Source organism: Euleptes europaea, chromosome 1, assembly GCF_029931775.1.
Source record: "Euleptes europaea isolate rEulEur1 chromosome 1, rEulEur1.hap1, whole genome shotgun sequence".
Classification (NCBI taxonomy): Eukaryota; Metazoa; Chordata; class Lepidosauria; order Squamata; family Sphaerodactylidae; genus Euleptes; species Euleptes europaea.
This window is the reverse complement of record NC_079312.1, coordinates 40,640,438-40,662,490: the sequence shown is the minus strand read 5'-3', so window position 1 is coordinate 40,662,490 and position 22,053 is coordinate 40,640,438. Positions and strand designations below refer to the sequence as shown.

Below are 22,053 nucleotides of genomic sequence, written 5' to 3'. Positions count from 1 at the left end.
GTCTTGCAAATTGCAGATCCTAAATAGAACTCAGCACCACAGTCCCTATCCAGAAAACTTTAAGTGTAAGGCAAATGAGGAGGAAGAGGAGAAGGAGAAGGAGAAGAAAAAGAAGAAGAGTTGGTTTTTATATGCCAACTTACTCTACCACTTAAAAAGGAATGAAACCAGCTTACAATCACCTTCCATTCCCCTCCCCACAACAGACACCCCTCCCCACAACAGGAAAAAAACTTGTATTGTATTAACTTCCCCCCCCCATTCATAATTTTATAAACTTCTATTGCACCTCCCATTAGTCAGCTATTATTTTATTTTTCTAAAGTCAATGGCCCCAAATGTGTCAGCCGTTCCTTGTAGGGTGGAAGAGTTCTGTCTCCTACACACACTGACCCCCATTGCCCAGCTCTCCTCCAGCGCCCTGGAGCTGCATTTCATTCATGTATTCATAAGAACATAAGAAAGACCCTGCTGGATCAGACCAAGGCCCATCAAGTCCAGCAGTCTGTTCACACAGTGGCCAACCAGGTGCCTCTAGGAAGCCACAAACAAGATGACTGCAGCAGCACCATCCTGCCTGTGTTCCACCACACCCAAAATTATAGGCATGCTCCTCTGATACTAGAGAGAATAGGTATGCAGCATGACTAGTATCCATTCTAATAGCCATGAATACCCCTCTCCTCCATGAATATGTCCACTCCCCTCTTAAAGCCCTCCAGGTTGGTAGCCATCACCACATCCTGGGGCAGGGAGTTCCACAATTTAACTATGTGTTGTGTGAAAAAATACTTCCTTTTATCTGTTTTGAATCTCTCGCCCTCCAGCTTTAGCAGATCACCCTGTGTTCTAGTATTATGAGAGAGGGAGAAAACTTCTCCCTGTCCACTCTCTCCAAACCATGCATAATTTTATAGACCTCTATTATGTCTCCCCTTAGCCGCCTTCTTTCCAAGCTAAACAGCCCTAAGCGTCCTAACCGCTCCCCAGAGGACAGTTGCTCTAGTCCCCTAATCATTTTGGTTGCTCTTTTCTGCACCTTCTCAAGCTCTGTAATATCCTTTTTTAGGTGTGGTGACCAAAACTGTACACAGTATTTCAAGTGTGGTCTCACCATAGATTTGTACAAGGGCAGTATGATATCAGCAGTTTTATTCTCTATTCCTCGTCTAATTATGGCCAGCATGGAATTTGCCTTTTTTACATCAGCCGCACACTGGGTTGACATCTTCATTGAGCTATCCACTATCACCCCAAGATCCCTTTCTTGGTCTGTTGCTGCCAGCACAGATCCCATCAGTGTATATGTGAAGTTGGGATTTTTTGTCCCAATATGCATCACTTTACACTTACATTTGCCATTTTAATGCCCATTCTTCCAGTATGCAGAGATCCTTCTGGAGCTCTTCACAGTCTGATTTTGTTTTAACCACCCTAAATAATTTGGTGTCATCTGCAAACTTGGCTACTTCACTGTTTAACCCCAACTCCAGGTCATTGATGAACAGGTTGAAAAGCACCGGTCCCAACACAGATCCCTGAGGCACCCCACTGCTCACATCCCGCCATTGGGAGAACTGACCATTGATTCCTACTCTCTGCTTCCTATTTTTCAGCCAGCTCTCAATCCATAAGAGGACTTGTCCTCTTATCCCGTGACTATGAAGTTTGCTTAGCAGTCTTTGGTGGGGGACTTTGTCAAAAGCTTTTTGGAAATCCAAATACATAATATCCACAGGCTCATTCCTGTCCACATGCTTATTGACGCTATCAAAAAACTCTAATAGGTTAGTGAGACAGGACCTACCCTTACAGAAGCCTTGTTGGGTTTTGCCCAGCAGACCTTGCCCTTCTATATGCTTGACAATTTTATCTTTAATAATGCTTTCCACTAATTTACCCGGAACAGACGTTAAGCTAACTGGCCTGTAATTTCCTGGGTCCCCCCTGGAACCTTTTTTATAAATGGGTGTTACATTGGCCATTCTCCAGTCCTCTGGTACAGAGGCTGATCGAAGGGACATATTATATATTACAAATTCCCACAGAGTTATTGTCAATCTTACAAATTGTTCCTGCTTGGGTGCTTCTCAGCATTGTATTCAAATCCGCCTAGGGAGATTGTGCAGGCCGTTTCCAGTGGTGAACCATGAGGGATCACTGAGGTGAAAGGAGCCTGCCTTGTCCCTGCGCCAAAATCCCCCACCTGCCTCGCAGACTTCTGGTAGAACAGGTTGTCTCTTCTTATCTGTACTTTTTGCATTTCCCACAGCCGTCAGGTATGCAAGGAGCATTGCGCATATGGCACCGTGAATTAAAAATTCCAAGGAGGTGATAAAGAAGGGGGAGGCACGGCAGGAGTCATTATTAGTCAGAGGGATAAAGCAGTGAGGGAAGGGAGTTTATGCTTTCAAGAGATCTTGTTTCGCCAAGACCTCCTCCTCCTCCTTCTCTCTTTCTGGCGCTTTTGAACACACACACACAAAGTCTTTGGCTAAATAAACCTGCTATCCAAGCCTCAAGGGAAGCGAAGCTGCAATGCAGCTACCTCTTCCTGTAGAACCTGTTGCTTTGTGGTAGCGTAACAGAGCAGTGAGGAAGACGGCATTTCTTTATATCTTGTGGCCAGGTCTGCTTTCCGTCTTGTCCAGAGCTGCAGCTGGGATCCCTCCCTTCTGCTGGCTGGAAGCGCAACCTTTCTCCTGTGAGATGCCCTTTGGTTTTTCCTTCTCTCTCTCCTCCCCCCTCCCTTGTTCTTTATCTGTGGGCTGTGGAGGAGAGAGCGTGGAATCGGGAGGCAGCCCTGTCTGATAATGTGGTGATGTCAGCAGCGTGTCAGCAGAGGGAGGCTGCCTGCGAAACCGGAGTTACACCTAAGTGTCTGAAAGTCAGGCAGCGGAGTCGAGCCAGGAAATTCTCCTGGGTGCCAGGGGGAAAGGGCTTGGGAGAAGGAACGGATTACCATGTACAGTTTTGTGGGAAACCCAACCAGCACCGATCGACGCTTTTGAAACTTTTTGGATTGACGGACGGAATTGAAAAAGGAACTTCCACAAAGAGCCGATACCAAACAGGTAAGCAAAGAAGACATTGTGTCTGGGTGTTCCCTTGCCTCACTGCCACAAATGAAGTGTTAGTGCAGCAAAAATGTTGTGGTGGTGGTGTTTTTCCTCCCAAGAGATAAAGGGGAAAGAGGACTTGTCTGTATTAGGGGCACAGTTCAGTTGAAATCAGCCCTTCTGATACCTGATAACACATTTTAAATTGGGATGTTAACTAGCATATAGTTTTTGTCTGGTGGTTGATCCTACAGGTCAAAAGGCTTTAAAAACTTAATTGATACATGTCTTCCCTGTTTTCTCCCTTGGTGAAATTTCTTTTCTGTAACAATTGGTTGCTGATAAAAATTTAACAAGCTATTTTGAGAATGTCATATTTTCTTTTCATGGAAAGATAACTGGATTTCTCAGCCATAAGGGTCTTTAAAACATTCCAGGAAACCATAAACAGGGTATTTTTTACAGCCCCACTCATTACAATTTGCAGTACTTTTTAGTGCAGAAGAATCAAATAACAATCGTAAAGTACATTTTGGCTACAGGCACAGTTTGGATCTAGCAGGATTTCTGAAGATGAAAGGCTTGTAAAAAGAGCAATTCTGTGGCTCTCCCATGCACACATGTGAAGGATTATGCTTTATTTAAGACATGGGATAAGTGCATTGAAAATACAAGTGTAATCTTCATGTCTTTCAAGGCTGTGGTTGCTGAGTACTGAGTTTTTGTTTAGCAACCGTAGTGGTATATGCTTAAAAATGTTATATCCCAGTGTTTCATGTGAAGAATCTGAAGTCTGAGCAAGACCTTTTTGGAGGCATTGATATTTTCTGAGAAACCACAACATACAATAAGCACTTAAATTATTGAAAGGAATCTTTAGTTGCAGATTATTTCCACTGTGTTTTAATTGTGCTTACTCTTAAGTACACGTGCATACGGTTGTGGTCTTGTGCATAAAGTAGGCATAAGGTTGGAGCGAGGGAATACAGCAAGGCTTGGCTTACTTCCAAGAGTTCCTTTTGCACACTTACTGGGTACTCTCAAACAAATGTCCGGAATCGAGTTGTAGGGCTGTGACCCAAAGGATATTTGCTTAAAAGTAAGTTGCAGCAATGGAGTTTACTTCCAGTACCTAATTATGTGCCGGATGTGGGATATGGAAGGACAATAATTCAACAGGAGAGCAGCGGCTCTTTGAAAACTGTATTGAAGTTTTCCCCTTTGTACTCCATTGTTATCTGATGAAGTGAAAGCTTATGCTGCAGTTCATTTTGTTCATCTTTAAGGTGCCGAAGGAATCCTGTTTCATTTCCCTTTTGCAGTTGCTGTCCTGTGTTTTAGGGTGAAAACGTCCTTACTGTAACACTAGACCTGAAGGAGTCTTCTTATCCCCTTACATCAACCAAAGCAGCAAAGTGTTTCGTAACTAATTTTCCCTGTTGACTAGGCCTCTCCTTCAGAGGCAACTGCAGAAAGGTCTTGTCTTTTGTTTTGCACAGGTGCTTGCTAAGGAGCATCATCTAAGGAGCAAGTCCCAAAGCCGGGGGGGGGGGCAGCTTTGGGCAGGTTGACATGGTTTCCAAAGGAGACCCCTGTTAGCTTGCTGAGGCCGAAATAACTAAGCATCTTGTGGCACTAGGGTTGCCAACCTCCAGGTGCTGGCTGGAGATCTCCTGCTATTACAACTGATTTCCAGCCGATAGAGAAAATGGCTGCTTGGGCAACTGGACTCTATGGCATTGACGTCCCTCCCCTCCACAAACCCTGCCCTCCTCAGGCTCCACCACCAAAATCTCCAGGTATTTCCCAACCCAGACCGGGCAGTCCAGTGTGGCACCTAAACGATTAACCAATATATTGCGACATGGCTACTCCTGGATTGCCAAGCATAGGAGGAGCCAGTTCAATATAGTGTGGTGTGATGCCTAGATTGCTGGTCAAGGACTTGGGGGACCCAGATTCAAATCCCCCCCCCCACCGCCAAGAAGCTCACGGTGATCTTGCACTGATCACTTTCTCATGCGCAGGGTTGTTGTGAGGCTGAAATAGAGGCGAAGAGAACTACAGCTACTGCCCTGTGTTCCATGGAGGAATGACAGGATAAAACTGTGGCAGATCATGATTTGTTAATGGTGTAGGTACACATATTTGGCAGACACATGTCTGTTGCTGTGCTCATCCAGGTTTTTCCCTTGCCTCCTTCTCCAGTCCCAAGGCATTCCACTATCTTGCCTGTACTCGCTCTCCTATTATTCGCACTTTAACCTCATCCCCTGTGCTTCTGCTTCCACTTTACTTCCTGTTCTCATGGAAAACTATCCTGCGGAACTGCTTTTTGCAGAACCGCGTCTACCAACACTGGCCACCGATCTCGCTCAAAGGTAACTTCAGCAATATTATTTTCACAGACTCAGTTGGCAATACAAGTGAAGTTTAGGGTTCTTCCCTCCTGCCTCTGCACACCAAGGATTGGTGGGTTTTTCCAGATGATTATCTTGCAAATCTCCCTATAATTGCAATGATTAGCATGGCAGGTTGCTTAAGGGGGAAAGGGGTAACTTAAGGAAGTTATTACTTAAGTAAGAAAGTTGTTCTTTATAAGCGAGAATATCTTCCAAAATTAAGCATTTCTTTTCAGTTTATATGTTTCTGACTCTGAAAGTTGATAAACTTGTTCCGGGAGAGAGGATTCTCTAAGTGTCTATGGTGAAATCACTAGGGAACAAAGCTGGCTGAAACCCTGCACACTATATGTGTTTAGTATAACTTTCTGGAAAACCTGTGTGCATATAAATTACCCGCTAATATTTTGTATACCCAGTCAGGAGACTGGGATGAGAGTCCTTCACTGCACCTGTAGAACCTACACAGACACATTTTGTACACATGTGAATTCATTTGCCTTATACTGACCGATCCATCCAGTTCAGCATTCTGGCAGAGGTTTTCCATGGTCTCAGAAGGAGTGAGGTCTGTTCCAACCTGAGATCATTTAACCTGGTGGTGTGGAGAGCCAGCGTGGTGTAGCGGTTAAGAGTGACAAACTCTAATCTGCAGGGTGTCGTGGTTAAGACCGGTGGACTCTAATCTGGAGAACCATGTTCGATTCCCCGCTCCTCCACCTGAAGCCAGCTGGGGGACCTTGGGCCAGTCACAGTTCTCTCAGAACTCTCTCAGCTCCACCCACCTCACAAGGGAAGGTGATTGTAAACTGCTTTGAGACTCGTTAAAAGTAGAGAAAAGCAGAGTATAAAAGCCAACTGTTCTTCTTCTCCTTCTACTTCTTCTCCTCCTCCTCCTCAAATCATGTGCTCTACAGCAACAAAACCTTCCCCTGCACATGTAGGATTTTTAGAAAGTTATGTTTTCTGAAAGGGGCTGGGGCCAGCAGTAGCAATCCTGCTCTCCTTGTATACATGTTCACTGTACATACAGTACATGATACTTATACTGACAATTGCCATCTTTCCCATGGTCCTCAAGTCCATGGATGAGTCATTTGGCATCCTGGTTCCGAAGTTTGCCACAAGTACAGTGTGTTGCCCAAATGTGGGTCACAAACTGTATGCAGTAGTTCTGCATTCTTTTGGCTACTAGCTTCACCCTTCCGTGCTATTGGACCCAGCCCAGACATTAAGCTGTCCCACTCCCAAGTAAGTTTGCTTTTCACCGCACCTCTTAGATTGAAATGTTAGTACAGAACTCATTTTATTTTATTATTGTGTAAAATACTGGATTTAAAATTTCAAGCAAAAAATACACACAAACACACACATGTATATATAGAATCATAGAATAATAGTTGTAAGGGGCCACACAGGCCATCTAGTCCAACCCCCTGCTCAATGAGGGATCAGCCTACAGTATCTCTGACAAGTGTTTATCCAGCTTGAAACTACCAGTGAGGGGGAGCTCACCACCTCCCTAGGTAGCTGATTCCACTGTTGAACAACTCTTACTATAGATTCCAGCCCCCCCCCCCCCAGTATCCAGCTGGTACCTTTCTGCCTGTAAATTAAACCCATTATTGTGAGTCCTATCCTCTTCTGCCAACAAGAACAGCTCCCTGCCCTCCTCTAATGGACAGGCCTTCAAATACTGAAAGAGAGCAATCATGTCCCCTCCACCCTTAACCTCCTCTTCTCCAAACGAAACATTCTCAGCCTTTCCTCAAAGGGCTTGGTCTCCAGGCCCCTGATCATCCCCCTCACTCTCCTCTACACCCGCTCCATTCTGTCTATATATATGTATCTTTCAGACTAGCAAAATTGTATACGAGAGCTTTGAGCCTGGAGTTCATTGCCATTTAATTGAGGCTTAAAGTTTGAGGTTTGCAAAAACCTAGCCAGTAGGGTTGCCAACTGCCAGGTAGTAGCAGGATATCTTGTGCTAATTCAACTGATCTCCAGCCGATAGAGATCAGATCACCTGGAGAAAAATGGCCGCTTTGGCAATTGAACTCTATGGCATTGAAGTCCCTCCCCTCCCCAAACCCCGCCCTCTTCAGGCTCCGCCCTCAAAATCTCCCGCCTGTTGCTAAGAGGGACCTGGCAACCCTACTAGCCAGTCATCTTAATTATATTGTGTTGGATCCTTCCAGTTTTTCTATGCAAAAGGGAGGGGGAGTCCCCTTTGACCACCAAAAAGGGGATCAAGTGACCCACCTGGACATAATCCATGAAGAATGGGGGTTGTAATAAGATGGCAATTGGCCAAAGTTGAGCAAAAAAAAAAAGTTGGCTGCATCTAACACATTGATCTACAGTTGTTGGTTTTTAAATATATATATTAGGCAAGTACATATCATCCTACTGCAAAGAAGACTAATGTTTATTCACAGTAACAGAGTCTAAATGCATGCATTTAAAACAGTTATTCTGTACATGCATGAAAGGCTTTTTACAGGGTCTGTTTAAGATGGGTTACCTTTTTGTGACTGTTGAGTTGCTCTGTGTTCCTGTGTGATGGGAAGGGTGTTCTTTTATCTCTATTTTTGACTCTGGATGAAAATTGCCTTCCGCGCCGTGTCGCTGATTGCCTGGTCGATATCTTAAATTGAGCATTAAAATAAATTCATAAGTCCCAAACTTGCTGCCCCAAGCAACTGCTTGGAATGCCTGTGTAGTTGGGCAGGTCCTGGCCAACCTAGCACCTGTGTACCAGGAAATAGGCACCGTTTTATTGCTTCAAGTGGGGGAGGATTGTGAAAGGACTTGACAGATGTACAAATTACTCATCAGAGATATGGACAGGGGTAATAGGGAGTACATTAAATGGTCCAGTAGCCGGAAGAAGATCCCCACCGCTGAAATGTTTAGTAGTTCCTGGCAGTTGTGTACCAGGGCCGAAGCAAGAAAAAGCCAACAGGAGCAGTGAATACAATCCCATTGATCATAACAATCATACACATATACAATATTTGTAACTGTACACTAGCTTGCAGCCAGTATAGCTTGCCTGCAGCGTCAATGTTTTTGTGCCTTTTATCATAAATTTATATACCGTTTCTCCAGAGACCTGCTTGAGGCAGCACTCTTGAGGGGGTCAAGCAACTGCGTCACCACCTTTCTTATACATAGTGTTGCCAGCTCTGGGTTGGGAAATACCTGGAGATTTTGGGGGCGGAGCCTGAGGAGGGCAGGGTTTGGGGAAGGGAGAGACTTCAATACCACAGAGTGCAGTTGCCAAAGTGGCCATTTTCTCCAGGGGAACTTATCTCTGTTGGGTGGAGATCAGTTGTAATAGCCAGAGATCTCCAGCTAGTACCTGGAGGTTGGCAACCCTACTTATACAGTGCCCATGAAATTAGGTAGTAAAAAACGAGTCTCTTCAGCTGTTGTTATTGGATCTATATATCTCTTAGTATTTTGGCTCACTAAACAGTGAACCCTCCCCTAGTCCTTTCTTATAGACCTTTCTTGGAGGATACATTGTCGCCAAGGTAAAATACACATTGGGTTTTTGGCTGACCCACAGCTTATTGAAAAGCAAAGGTTATGGAGAAAGAAGCATCTTTCTGTTGCTGTTTGTGTTTGTTTTGGATCAAAATGACACAATCTTCCCTAAAATAGCCAGGTTTGTATGGCACAGATACGATATGAGTTCTTGGTTGGGGGAGGACTAGGAGAGGAAGAAGATTCAGCCATCTGAAGGCCAAAATGCAGGTGCAGCACACAGTTTGCAGTGTGCTTTTATGACAACCAATGTATGTTCACCATGTGGGCCTTTCATCTTACGAGTAATTAAGGCTTTCGACCTTCTGCACAATTAATCTTCCGACATCACTTGAGCTTCTCTCAGCTCAGAGCTCAGAAAAGTTATTAATTATGGAGCAGGGTAGGGAGAGAAACTGGTTCTTACATAAATGGCCTTTCCTGTTTTGCTTTCTCCCTCTTCCAGTTATTTCAATGGAAACAACTAGAGAATCTCTACTTCCGTGAGAAGAAATTTGCCGTGGAAGTTCATGACCCTCGAAGGTAAGCAGTTGCTGCTTTGTCCAAATTTGTATATCCGTGTCACAGCTAGTCCAGTGCAGGTCAAATGTATTTATGGGGAGCCAGCGTGGTGTAGTGGTTAGGAGCGGTGGACTCTAATCTGGAGGACCGGGTTTGATTCCCCACTCTTCCACATGAGTGGCAGACGCTAATCTGGTGGACCGGGTTGGTTTCCTCACTCCTACACCTAAACTCTCTCAGCCCCACCTACCTCATAAGATGTCTGTTGTGGGGATGGGAAGGGAAGGTGATTGTAAGCCAGTTTGATTCTTCTTAAAAGGTAGAGAAAGTCAGCATATAAAAAACAAATCTTCTTCTAATTGAACATGCTATGTTAATAGTTAGGAGCCCCGTGGCGCAGAGTGGTCAGAGGCAGAACTGCAGTCAAAAGCTCTGCTCACGACCTGAGTTCGATCCCGACTGAAGTTGGTTTCAGGTAGCCGGCTCAAGGTTGACTCAGCCTTCCATCCTTTAAAATGTTGTAGTTGTTCAAGAAAACAGGCTATAACTTTACTGATATCTATGTACATTCACAAGGAGCCCAGTGGTGCAGAGTGTTAAGCTGCAGTACTGCAGTCAAAAGCTCTGCTCACGACCTGAGTTCGATCTCGACAGAAGTCAGTTTCAGGCTCAAGGTTGACTCAGCCTTCCAGCCTTCCGAGGTCGGTAAAATGAGGACCCAGCTTGCTGGGGGTAAAGGGAAGATGACTGGGGAAGGCACTGGCAAACCACCCCGTAACCAAAGTCTGCCTTGGAAACGTCAGGATGTGACGTCACCCCATGGGTCAGGAATGACCCGGTGCTTGCACAGGGGACCTTTACCTTACCTTATTTTAATAGTTCCCAGCAATGAGTGCTAGGCCGAAAACACAGCACCATTCATTATTTATGTCTGCAGTAAGACTAAAGGATTGTATGTGGATTGTATCTTGTTCTGCAAAATGTTTTTACAGATATATTTTCTATTGCCTCACCAAGTGGAGCTGTTTAGACTAGGTTTATTTAAAAAATAAATAAGACTACCTTTGACATAGGTTGTTGCGGAAAAACTGCCTGAAAAAATGTTATGAGAATTCGGAGCACCATCCTGCAAATATTCTCTAAAAATGAACTGGAGATAGTTAAGTATGTACTAGAGCTCATACCCAAATAGGCACAATGTGCCTAACAGACCACCCTCTCTTAATATTGATTCAACTCTCCAAAATCAAGCTAGAGTGTTTTTTTAAGTACTTTATTAATTTTAATATTTTAGAAAGATTAAAACTGGGTAGACTCAGTTCAAATTCCCATGAAGTTCACTGCTTGACCTTAGGATGGTCAGCATAACCTACCCCGCAGGGACGTTCTGAGGATAAAATTGAGGACTAGAGAACCTTCTTTGCTCTCTGAGCTTCTTGGAGGAAAGGCAAAATGAAAACTGAATAAATTCACAGTGGCTTCTCTCATAGGGTTGCCAGAAGGTCGGACCAGAACCAACGGATTGAAATTAAATCAAAAGAGTTTCCGGCTAAACTTTAGAAAGAACTTTCTGACAGTTAGAGCGGTTCTTCAATGGAACAGGCTTCCCTGGGAGGTGGTGGGCTCTCCTTCCCTGGAGGTTTTTAAGCAGAGGCTAGATGGCCATCTGTCAGCAATGCTGATTCTGTGACCTTAGGCAGATCATGAGAGGGAGGGCAGGAAGGGTTGCATCAGTGTTTGACTCTCGTGGCCCTTTTTTGCATGCCCAGGGTAGTGCCGATTGCCACTTTTGGGGTCAGGAAGTAATTTTCCCTCCAGGCTAGATTGGCCAGGGATCCTGGAGGGTTTGTTTGTTTGTTTTGTCACCTTCTGGGTGTGGAGTAGGGGTTACTGGGGATTTGGGGGGAGGTAGTTGTGAATTTCCTGCATTGTGCAGGGGGTTGGACTAGATGACCCTGGTGGTCCCTTCCAACTCTAGGATTCTATGAAGTCCCTCCTGGCCACCAGTGGGAGATGGGGTGTAGGGTGGCCAGATTCAGTTTGGGAAACTCCTGGGGATTTTGGGATGGAGCCTGGGGAAGACGGGAACCTTAGTGGGGAACAACGCCACAAAGTCCATCCTCCAAAGCATCAATTTTCTCCGGGGGGACTGATCTCTGTAGTCTAGAGATGAGTTGTAATTCCAGGGGATCCTGAGGTCCCACCTGGAGGCTGGCATCCCTGTTCTCTCACTGTGGGGGTCATTCTTTCCTTTGATACTGGATCAAACTCAGAAACAGCAGTGTGAAACCTCCAGATGCTGTATTTCACTTGCTCTTTGGTAGTGACAACAATTTCCTTTAGTTTAACGCAGTATATGGTACAACTTTATCAGGAAGGTTCTGGAGACATGACTCAGAGCTTTGGAAGTCTGGGTGTAACAGAGGGTGAATGCTCACCAAGGTTGTACATCTCTGCCCTGCCACTTCAAACTGTTTCGGGTGAAATCTCGGATGACTGAATGCTCTTTCATACAAAAAAACAACTCCCTCTGCATAGAACCTGGCATGTTAGCAGGGAAGGTTTCTAACCTAGTTTTTCCCTTACATGCTAGTTTACTAGCTATAAGATATTCCCCCCGACCCACCCAAGGGACCATTCAAGTCATGTAGGTAGTCTGAACCCAGGCATCAGTTTAGCATCTCAGGAATGCCAGCGTGGTGTAGTGATTAAGAGCAGTGGTTTGGAGTGGTGGACTCCAATCTGGAAAACCAGTTTTGATTCCCCACTCCCCCACATGAGCGGTGGAGGCTAATCTGGTGAACTGGATTTGTTTCCCCACTCCTCCACATGAAGCCAGCTGTCTGACCTTGGGCTAGTCACAGCTCTCTCATCCCCACCTACCTCACAGGATGTCTGTTGTGGGGAGGGGAAGATGATTATAAGCTGGTTTGATTCTTCCTTAAGTGGTAGAGAAAACTGGCATATAAAAACCAACTCTTCTTCTAATTAGGTCTTCTATACCAACAACAGGATCAGGTCCCAAGCAGGGTGGGGGTGTACACTTGGCCGGGTTTGGGGTGTCCTAGTTCACGTTGCAAACCTACTACTGTGATATGGTGTGTATGTGTCATTTCAGAAATAAAATAGAAATTTGTCTTTCCTGATTTATGAGACAGTATGTATGGGACAAAGATAGGACATTTTGGAGGACTTTCATTCATAGGGTCGCCATGAGTCGGAAGTGACTTCAGTGACTTTCATTCATAGGGTCGCCATGAGTCGGAAGTGACTTCACGGCACTTAACACACACACACACACACACACACACATGTATGGGACGGCCCTGACCTGGATGGCCCAGGCTAGCCTGATCTCGTCAGATCTCAGAAGCTAAGCAGGGTCAGCCCCGGTTAGTATTTGGATGGGAGACCACCAAGGAATACCAGGGTTGCTGTGCAGAGGAAGGCACTGGCAAACCACCTCTGTTAGTCTCTTGCCATGAAAACCCCAAAAGGGGTCGCCATAAGTCGGCTGCAACTTGACGGCACTTTACACACACACATGTATGGGATGAGCTTGTATGTGTGCATGGGGGCCTGTATAATAACTATGAACCAGGCCCAGAGAAATTTAGTTTGGTCTCTGAGAGGATTGCCAGTTACTGGGAATGGGAATGGGGCATGCTGCGTCACTACAGTATGTGGCCTTTCGTTTTGTTTTTTATCTGACTGAAAAAGACAGAGTGACATCTGAACACAGTACAAAGAAAGTCCTTCATGTTCCATTTTGGTTTTTTTATGCTTTAGAATTTCAGTATCAAGAAGAACTTTTGGACAGAGCAGTCTTGTGGTGCAAACCTGGTATGCGAACGCTTCTCTGATCAAATCCATCTGGGTTATGGCAATTAGTCAACATCAATTTTACCTGGACAGAAAACAAAGTAAAGTAAGTTATCGAGCATGCTACTGTCTGCCAAAACTTTAGCCCTGTTGCTGAAAATGCATATTTGTTCAAGGTGGTAGGTTCTTCCTCAAGATTATATCAGCCTTGCAAGTCATTCCAAACATCCACAAAAATGTTTACTACCTTGCCTGCACCAACATACCTTTGCTAACTGTTTCTAGCACATATAAAACAGCTTAAAAGAAAGGAGGAGGTGAGTCTCTTCTCATTTGCAAAAGCTTCCCTTTCTGGTCACTAGAGGCCATTTTGGCTTGCCACAGGTGAGTAGGCAAGCTTGGATTACATACTGATTGGCTTTGCTATTGTCATTTGATCTTCAAATAATAATGCGGCTATTGGATCTGTTTTGGGTGACCTCCAGTTAGAAGCTCCACAAGAAATTTGCCACACGTACATCTCGGTCATTTCTTTTCGGCCTCTTTTTTCTCTTGCTCCCTAATAGGTTATCAAGCGGTTTTTAATTAATAAGGAGATAAGACAGGCAGTGAAATAACATACGGGTGGTCTTGTTGTATTTAGCTCCTGGTTTAGTGTGAAGTGTCATCTTCCATGACCCTTTGTTTTGAGATTTCTGAGAAGTCACTCAATACACAATTGTTGAATAGTTTTGTGTGCCCATTTAAATTGATTCAGGCAAAAATTCCCTCGGCCAGAAGCTTGGACGATATTGCCATGGACTTGACGGAGATGGGAACACCAAAGGTTTCGAAACTAGCAACTCTGGAAGTAAAGAATCAATTAATTATGGCTAGCAATGGCAGCTTAATCTCTTCAGGTAACCTGAATCTTTATAACTGTGTTATGAAACGTGGTTGCATGTGCGCACGAGGGGGGAGGGTTCTTTTCTTTACACCAGGGAAACTTTATTTCGCAATGCAGTTGGGGAGACTCATTACTTCTTGAATTTACAGGGGGTACAAAAGAAATGCACAAGAATGTGGTTTCTGCTTCTGCTGTGTCAGGACTGAACATTTCAAGGCTGCTAATGAAAACGGACCTCCCATAAGTCATGCCGTTGCTGATTCTTGTCACAGGATTTTCACATTACAAAGGTGGCAAAGCTCCGAGTGTCACGTGGACCCTATGGCCTTTCCAGGAAAGGGCTCTTCATTTGTTACTTGGTGCCCCAAATTCTACCACAGTGAGGTCAGGATTATGCCGTAGTCTCAGCTGGCTCCCTTCTCCACAGCTTTTGTTATGGATAGAAGGTAACTCATCCCTGGTCAAGAATATCTTGTGCCAGTAGGGTTGCCAACCTCCAGGTTGAAAATCTGGAATTCTGCTATTACAACTGATCTCCAGCCGATAGAGATCAGTTCACCTAGAAAAAATGGCCGCTTTGGCAATTGGACTCTATGGCATTGAAGTCCCTCCCCAAACCCAGCCCTCCCCAGGCTCCACCCCTAAAACCTCCCACTGGTTGCCAAGAGGGACCTGGCAACCCTACATGCCAGTGGGGTATTGCCAAGCCCTTCCTTGTGCCTGGCTCTCTCGGTGCCTTCCGTTCACTCTCTTGGGATTTCCTGTCCTCAAGTAATTGGTTCACAAGCAGCTCTGATCAGATTCTGGTCTAGAGCACCCCCAACTGCTGGTTTGCAACCTCCTTTCCAGTCAGAACAAGGGAAGCAAAATGGTTTCTCCTTCGCACAATGCTGCTTTGGCTGGCTTCTTCGTGCATTTGAAGAAGTCAGCGCTGACTCATGGAAGCTCAGGGCAAAATAAATGCTGTTTGTCTTTAAGGTGCCACTGGGCTTCTGTTTTATTTGGCTTCTCCCAGCCTTTTAAAATCCTTCTTCCCATATCGCCAGCTATGCCGCTCCAGTTAAACAGCTTTCTTATGGACTGTGGTCTGTCCAAGGTCTTAAAGCCTGTCATGTTCCACCCGTGTGTTCCTTTTTCTCGTGGTAGGGAGAAATGAAAGAAGCAGTATGTGATCCCAATCTCTTGGCAGGTGGAATGTTTTTCTTGCCGAAGTAGCAAGGAACTTTTTTTTTTTTTGCTTGCTGTCTCTCTGTCATTGTGTGTCCAGTCTGGTACAGATAAGCGGCTGTACTCCTGCAACAAACATTTAGCCAAGGCAGTCTTAGGACATCCAGTTCTATTCAGCATTTTCGTTTGGCCCACCCAGCTGGTCTAGCACTCTGGATCACAGGTTGTTTCGTTCATGCCCTTTACCTTCAGCCCTGCTGCACTGAAGTCAAAGGCAATTCGGGTCATGAGTTTTTCCGGGAAATTGATAATTGGGTGGGGAGGGGGCATAATATATCTTCAGCTGCACACATTTAAAGAATTCCTCCCCCTCACACTCAAAACCTTTCAGCCTGTCTAGCGAACGTTGTCTTTAACAACACCTGTAACTCTCACTGTAGTTCTTGATTTGCAAAGAATATGGGCAAGGTGCTTGAAAAATGGCCCTAATATGATTGAAAAGCTGGGGGGTGGGGAGGATCAAACAAGTTTCCTTGTCAGTTTCCTTGTCTGTCTGTTTCCTAAATTTGAGTTGCTTAATGCTTTCTTGTTACACTAAGATTGAATGATATAGCATGTGTGTGTGTGGGGGGGGGTGCGCGCATGAACACTCGCACAGCTCAGCTGGAAAGGGAAAGCAGCCAGTGAATTTTATTGTAGTGCAGAAATAGAATATCGACGACCCGCTTAGAAAAGCTCACTTTGATCTAAGAAAAGTTGACAGGTAACAGCCAATTGTTTAAGGCCAAGGAGAGAAATGGATGGTAAACTGGCATTCCGCTTTGATTGATCCTCCAGGGTCTCAAGATTCAGAGGTCAGCGATGAGCTGAAAAAAGAGAAAATTGCAGAGCTGAAAAAGAAAGAGCAGCTTTTACAGGAGAAGCTGCTGCAGAAAGTGGAAGAACTGAAGAAGATCTGTCTGCGAGAGGCGGTGAGGCCTGTTCCTTGCTTGCGACGAAGGCAGGGAGGGGAAATAGAACTTATTCATTCTAATGATTCTTTTCCCTCCGTCCTGTAGGAGCTCACTGGGAAAATGCCCAGGGAGTACCCACTGAACACGGGAGAGAAACCCCCTCAGGTCAGAAGGCGTGTCGGCACCTCGTTCAAATTGGACGGCAGCCTGCTTCCCAGCGAGGAGGTACCTGAGCAGCCCATTTGGAGTTTTCGTTAGTCAAAGCAGGGCAGCTGAAAGTGCTGGCGGGACATCTTTTTTCTAGTGTGCTAGTCTCCCGCTGGCTTTGATATTTATAGTTTGCCTTTTGGTTGTGTCAGGTCAGCGAGAGGAGATTGCAAATAGGAGGATTGTAGGAAATGTGTGGAGACATGTTCTGAAGCCGAGATTAAACCAACTCTTAATTACTTGTGTGCGGGATTCACGACTTATGTAATGTCTTTAAAAGCGATCTCGTCTCAGTTCGGATTTTGCTTCGTTTAAGTTGCTGGGAATGTCAACCGTTGGTTTCGGTAAAAGCTTTGTCGTGCAAAAAGGTGCCCTTACTGGAATTTTGTTCTCGGTCTTGTGATTGAGAAACAGCACTTGGGTTTCTTCTCCTGGTATGCGGGAGGTGAAAAATGTGTGTTCGTACCACTGGGGATTCTGACCTATAAAATGGGCATACATTTCCATAAATTTCCATTCTACTTCAGTGGTTTGGATTTGAACCTCTCTGTTTTAAAGCTGTGCTGCGTTAAATTTTCAGTCTCATAGAGTTCCTCAGCTTCTGAATAGTAGTGTATTACCTTGTCAAAAGCTCATATAAAAGGAAAGCATGAAATGAAAAGTGTGTCTACGGCAGTTCATGAGAAGGAGGGCATCTTGGCCAACTTCTGGGCATGGAGTAGGGGTGTGTGGGGCAGATAGTTGTGAATTTCCTGCATTGTGCAGGGGGTTGGACTAGATGACCCTTGTGGTCTGTTCCAACTCTATGATTCTGATATAGCGTAGGCATTAATCCCATCTCCATGTATACCAGCACAAGTGAACAAAGCAGGGAGAGAGAGATGCTGGTGTTCTAGTTCTCACATGACATCTTTGCCTTTTCTCAGTGTCGGCTTATGAATTCCAAAAGTAACTTGAGAAATTGTCCCAAAGGCCATTGTTGATTGGCTTTACTTTCTTTATGGGCTTTTAGCCTCTCTCTGCCCAACAGGCTCCCATCACCCAGAGTGAGGTGAGCATAAACAAAGATCCTTTTGTATGTGCTCCTATAACTTTAGAAGCAAAACTGCCTGGTTCATACGAAGGCATTGGCTTGGTGTATACACACACACACACATAGCCTTCTTTCATCTGCAGTCCTCATAATTGTTTACAAACATTGACTAATAAAGCAAAGCTTCTGGCATTATGGGCATTATTATATGAAAGTTGACACACTGGCTTCTGTGCAAAAGAACTTGGCAGCAGTTTGTTCTCAGGATGACATGACAAATGTATTGGTGGCTGTGGAGAGATCTCTGTGTTTATCTTTGGTAACCGAGTAAGAAAGTAAAAAAGAGCAAGAGTCCAGTAGCACCTTAAAGACTAACAAAAGCTTTTTGTGAGCTGCAACTCACTTCTTCAGAAAGCTCATACCCTGCCAGAAATGTTGTTAGTCTTTGAGGTGCTACTGGACTCTTGCTCTTTTCAACTGCTGTTGACAGACTAACATGGCTGCCCATCGAGTAGAATAGAATCATGGAATCATAGAGTTGGAAGGGACCACCAGGGTCCTCTAGTCCAACCCCCTGCACAATGCAGGAAATTCACAACTACTTCTCCCACACGGACACCCAGTGACCCCTACTACATGCCCAGAAGATGGCCAAGATGCCCTCCCTCTCATGAACTGCCTAAGGTCATAGGATCAGCATTGCTGACAGATGGCCATCTAGCCTCTGCTTAAAAACCTCCAGAGAAGGAGAGCTTACCACCTCCCGAGGAAGCCTGTTCCACTGAGGAACCACTCTAAGAGTAATAAAGTGTTGGCCTTTGAGGATGGCAGAAGTCACGATGGCAGAAGTAAAGAGCCATACTCTAGTTTAGCACTTACTTCCGTGTTCTACAGTGAGTTGGATCCAGTGGAAGTTTCTGCTAATGGAAGGGAGGGGAGATCTTTTGTTTTGCCAATTCACCCCTCCTGTAGTAGATCTACTCCCATACTGTTCCAAGGGATCCCTGTCTCCCAGGAGAAGCATTTCATTGGGCATTTTGGGGGGGGTGTAGGAGGGGGGATTGCTCAGGGCAGAAATCCTTTCATCTATGGATATTTTGTACAGGTCTATTCCAGTCTATTGACAGTGGTAGGTTCTAGAGGTGTGCTTTTTGTCCTCTTAGACACCCTGGAATAGATTATACTTCTCTCATTCAAGCCTTTAGACACGTCTTAATCGACCTCCTAACATGGCCAACCCCTCATTTTTCCATCTATGTAGGACCCAGCCCTGCAGGACCTGGAGAACAACTTTCTCATTCAGCAAAAGCTAGTGGAAGCCGCAAAGAAACTTGCCGGCGAGCCGGACCTGTGCAAAAATGTGAAGAAGAAAAGGAAGCAGGAGTACACGGAAGCGGTGAAGAAACTTCAGGAGATTGAAAATTCCATCAATGAGTATAGGATTAAATGCGGGAAGAAACCTGCTCTGAAATCAACCCCAACCGTAACAGGTACCAGAAATGCCATAATATTTGGAAGGAGGGGGAGTGGAGGAAGAGTCTTTGTTGTTGTTCAAGTGTGGGATGTGTGCGAGTGTTCTTCCTTGGAACTTGCCTGGGAACAAAAACATGCCCTTGATTCAACTGACAGGCAAAGCTGCACCCAGAAGAAATCAATAGGTCTTTAGCCCCCCTGACTTCAGCAAAGTCTAGAGCTCACCTATAATTTGTCATGCTTCATGCAAAAATGTGGTTAGCGAGGAATATAGGTAAAATACTGCACAAGCGCAGGCACGTCAAAGGGGGAAAGTGAATCAAAAATCTGCTGTGTACAGGAAAAGCTGACGGCATCCTTCCAGCCGAAACTACTGTGGTACTTTTTTCCATTGAGTATTATATGTGCATCTTGCTGATTTGTGCAGCAATTGGCTGCCGCACATGAGATCTCTTGACTAACACCGAGCCCATTATGAATCGAGCACAAAATTGAAGCACTGATTTCTTCTGCCCCTCAGTTGGGCTATAGCAAGTGTTGGGCCCGGGTTCATGCCCTGCCCGGCGGAAGCCTGGTGGCTATCCCAGGGGTGAAACCTCCCTTGCAGGATCTGGCAAGATGGCCTCTGGCACTGCTGAAACATTGTCAGCAGGCCTCTCTGCCATGCCAGGCTCACCCAGGTCCCTCTGGTTCTCCTTGACTCCTCAGGCTCTTCCCATGAAGACTCTGAGTCAATGGGCTGGTCAGAAGGGGTCATGACAGATCCTTTTTCTACTCTGGGGTTCTACACACCTGCTGAGGAGAAGGGGGGCTCCTGTTCTTCCTTCAGGAGTCTGTCATCCAAACCTTATCATCAGCTATGAATGCCTTAACACAGGGGTGTCAAATATAAGGCCTGTGGGCCAGATCTGGCCCCTTGAGAGCTCTTATCCAGCCCACGAGCCAGTCAAGGCAGCCCCCCCCCCCAGTCCCGATCTGGGCTGGCGAGGCATGGCCCGGTCCAACCAAGTGACATTTATGTCATATCCAGCCCTCTTAACAAATGAGTTCGACACCCCTGCCTTAACTATCGTTCCAGTGCTGGAAGTTCTGTATGGACCTTCTGTGACTGGAAGAGGCAATACAGATATCCGTGGATTGATGCAAAGCGTTTTTGTGCAGTTTTGCCAGCAAAATATTCAAGAATACAATAATCACGTGGCATTATGGAGAAGGGAAAGAAAAAGAAGAAAACATTTGCATGACAATATTTTCAAACTGATACCATCCTGACCTGGATGGCCTAGGCTAGCTTGATCTCATCATATCTCAGAAGCGAAGCAGGGTTGGCCCTGCTTAGTACTTGGATGGGAGACCACCAAAGATGTCCAGGGTTGCTATACAGAAGCAGGCAATGGCTAACTACCTCTGTTCATCCCTTATCTTGAAAACCCTCTGGGGTCGCCATAAGCTGGCTGCGACTTGATGGCTAAAAAATAGTGTAGGTTGCAAAAAGACCGACTGGCCCCAAATCACCCTGGGAGCTTCATTGCTGAGTGGGGGATTTGAACCCAGATTTGCCCAGTTCACTGCACAACAGTAGCTGTCAGTGATGTGACTGTCTTTAACTGATGTGTATTAGTCAAACACAAATCAAGGTGTATGATACACTGAATAGCAATTGGGAAACATTAGATTACTCTGATGGTGACTCTACATTTAAAGATCTATAAATTAAATTGGCTATGAAGTCTTACAAGTATGAAACTATGCTTTAAAAGGCATTGATGGTATGGTAACAAGATAGAAAGTCCCTCTTGGGTAATGTTAAAGTGCAATGTATTCTGCAATTGCTATTTCCTAAATTAAACTTTGGTTGTTTACATATGGGGCATCTTATGGATTCATTATGCATCAGAATATGCCCTGATATAAAGTATATTTACTTAGAGGAAAGTCCCACTGAAATAGGATATGCTTATTATTGGATTACACAAAGTCCTGTAACTCCCTGAAGTCTAGAGAATGGTATGCTTAACAATTCTCAAGAACCTCCAGGTACTAGCTGGAGAGCTCCTGCTATTACAACTGATCTCCAGCTGATAGAAATCAGTTCACCTGGAGAAAATGGCCACTTTGGCAACTGGACTCTATGGCATTGAAGTCCCTCCCCTCCCCAAACTCCACCCTCCTCAGGCTCTGCCCAAAAAACCTCCCACTGGTGGCAAAGAAGGACCTGGCAACCCTACAAGAGCTCCAATTAAGTTACGTGATATAGCTTTGTATCTAATCACTGCAGCATGTTTAACTTTTGCACGTAATTGGAAATCAAACAAGATGCTAAAAGTTACATCTCTCCAAAGGAAGGAGAACTTTGATTTAGTAAGGTCAGAGTGGTTTAAAGTTATGGAGCCTAGTATTCAGTTAAAAGTTGAAGAATTAAGAAAATGGAAATGCTTATAAAAAGTCGTTGTGCCTCATATACTGCCTCACAGGACTTGGGCCATTCACAATTATGTTAGCAATAAATTATGCTGGGAAATTCCCCACCCATAATTCTTGTATTAATTACCATTTCACGGTGCCTAACATCTATTTCTCAGACTCTGCCAGTCACAACTGTAAAGTATATCCTCTAACGAGTCAATCAACCTTTCCCATGCATACGACCCATTTTTAATAGCTCTGGCTTGCTCGCTACGGACATAAGGGTCGCCTTCCATTAATATCCTCACTCTGCTGCCCCCCTCTCCTTAATGCTGCATATGCAGTTACTTTGGCCACGGTGAGCCATCTCATCCTTCGGAAATAACTTATTTGCTTCTCTTTGTTCTGGTGGCTTTCAGAAAATTGAGGACTGGCCTTCTGGTACAGCTGTGAAGTTCTTGCAGCTGTAGATTTCTGGAGCGGCTCAATAGGCCACATTGTGCGAGAAAGGTCATAGCGGGGGCTCCCTCTCTGGTGTCCCTGGGGATCGGGAGATTAAGTGTGTGCTTGGCAGTCCTACCCACACTCCTGT

The 22,053-nt window shown here is 45.1% G+C and overlaps 1 protein-coding gene across 1 annotated transcript in view; it reads left to right on the top strand.

Moving 5' to 3' along the window:
• The window catches only part of FRMD4B (FERM domain containing 4B), a 167,981-nt gene that overhangs the window by 124,887 nt on the left and 21,041 nt on the right, over positions 1 to 22,053 (top strand). The window contains exons 12-17 of the mRNA XM_056851063.1: positions 9,459 to 9,535; positions 13,304 to 13,442; positions 14,094 to 14,235; positions 16,227 to 16,360; positions 16,448 to 16,567; positions 18,844 to 19,072. Of these exons, the coding sequence (XP_056707041.1) occupies positions 9,459 to 9,535; positions 13,304 to 13,442; positions 14,094 to 14,235; positions 16,227 to 16,360; positions 16,448 to 16,567; positions 18,844 to 19,072 (841 nt within the window). The remainder of the gene's footprint in view (positions 1 to 9,458; positions 9,536 to 13,303; positions 13,443 to 14,093; positions 14,236 to 16,226; positions 16,361 to 16,447; positions 16,568 to 18,843; positions 19,073 to 22,053) is intronic.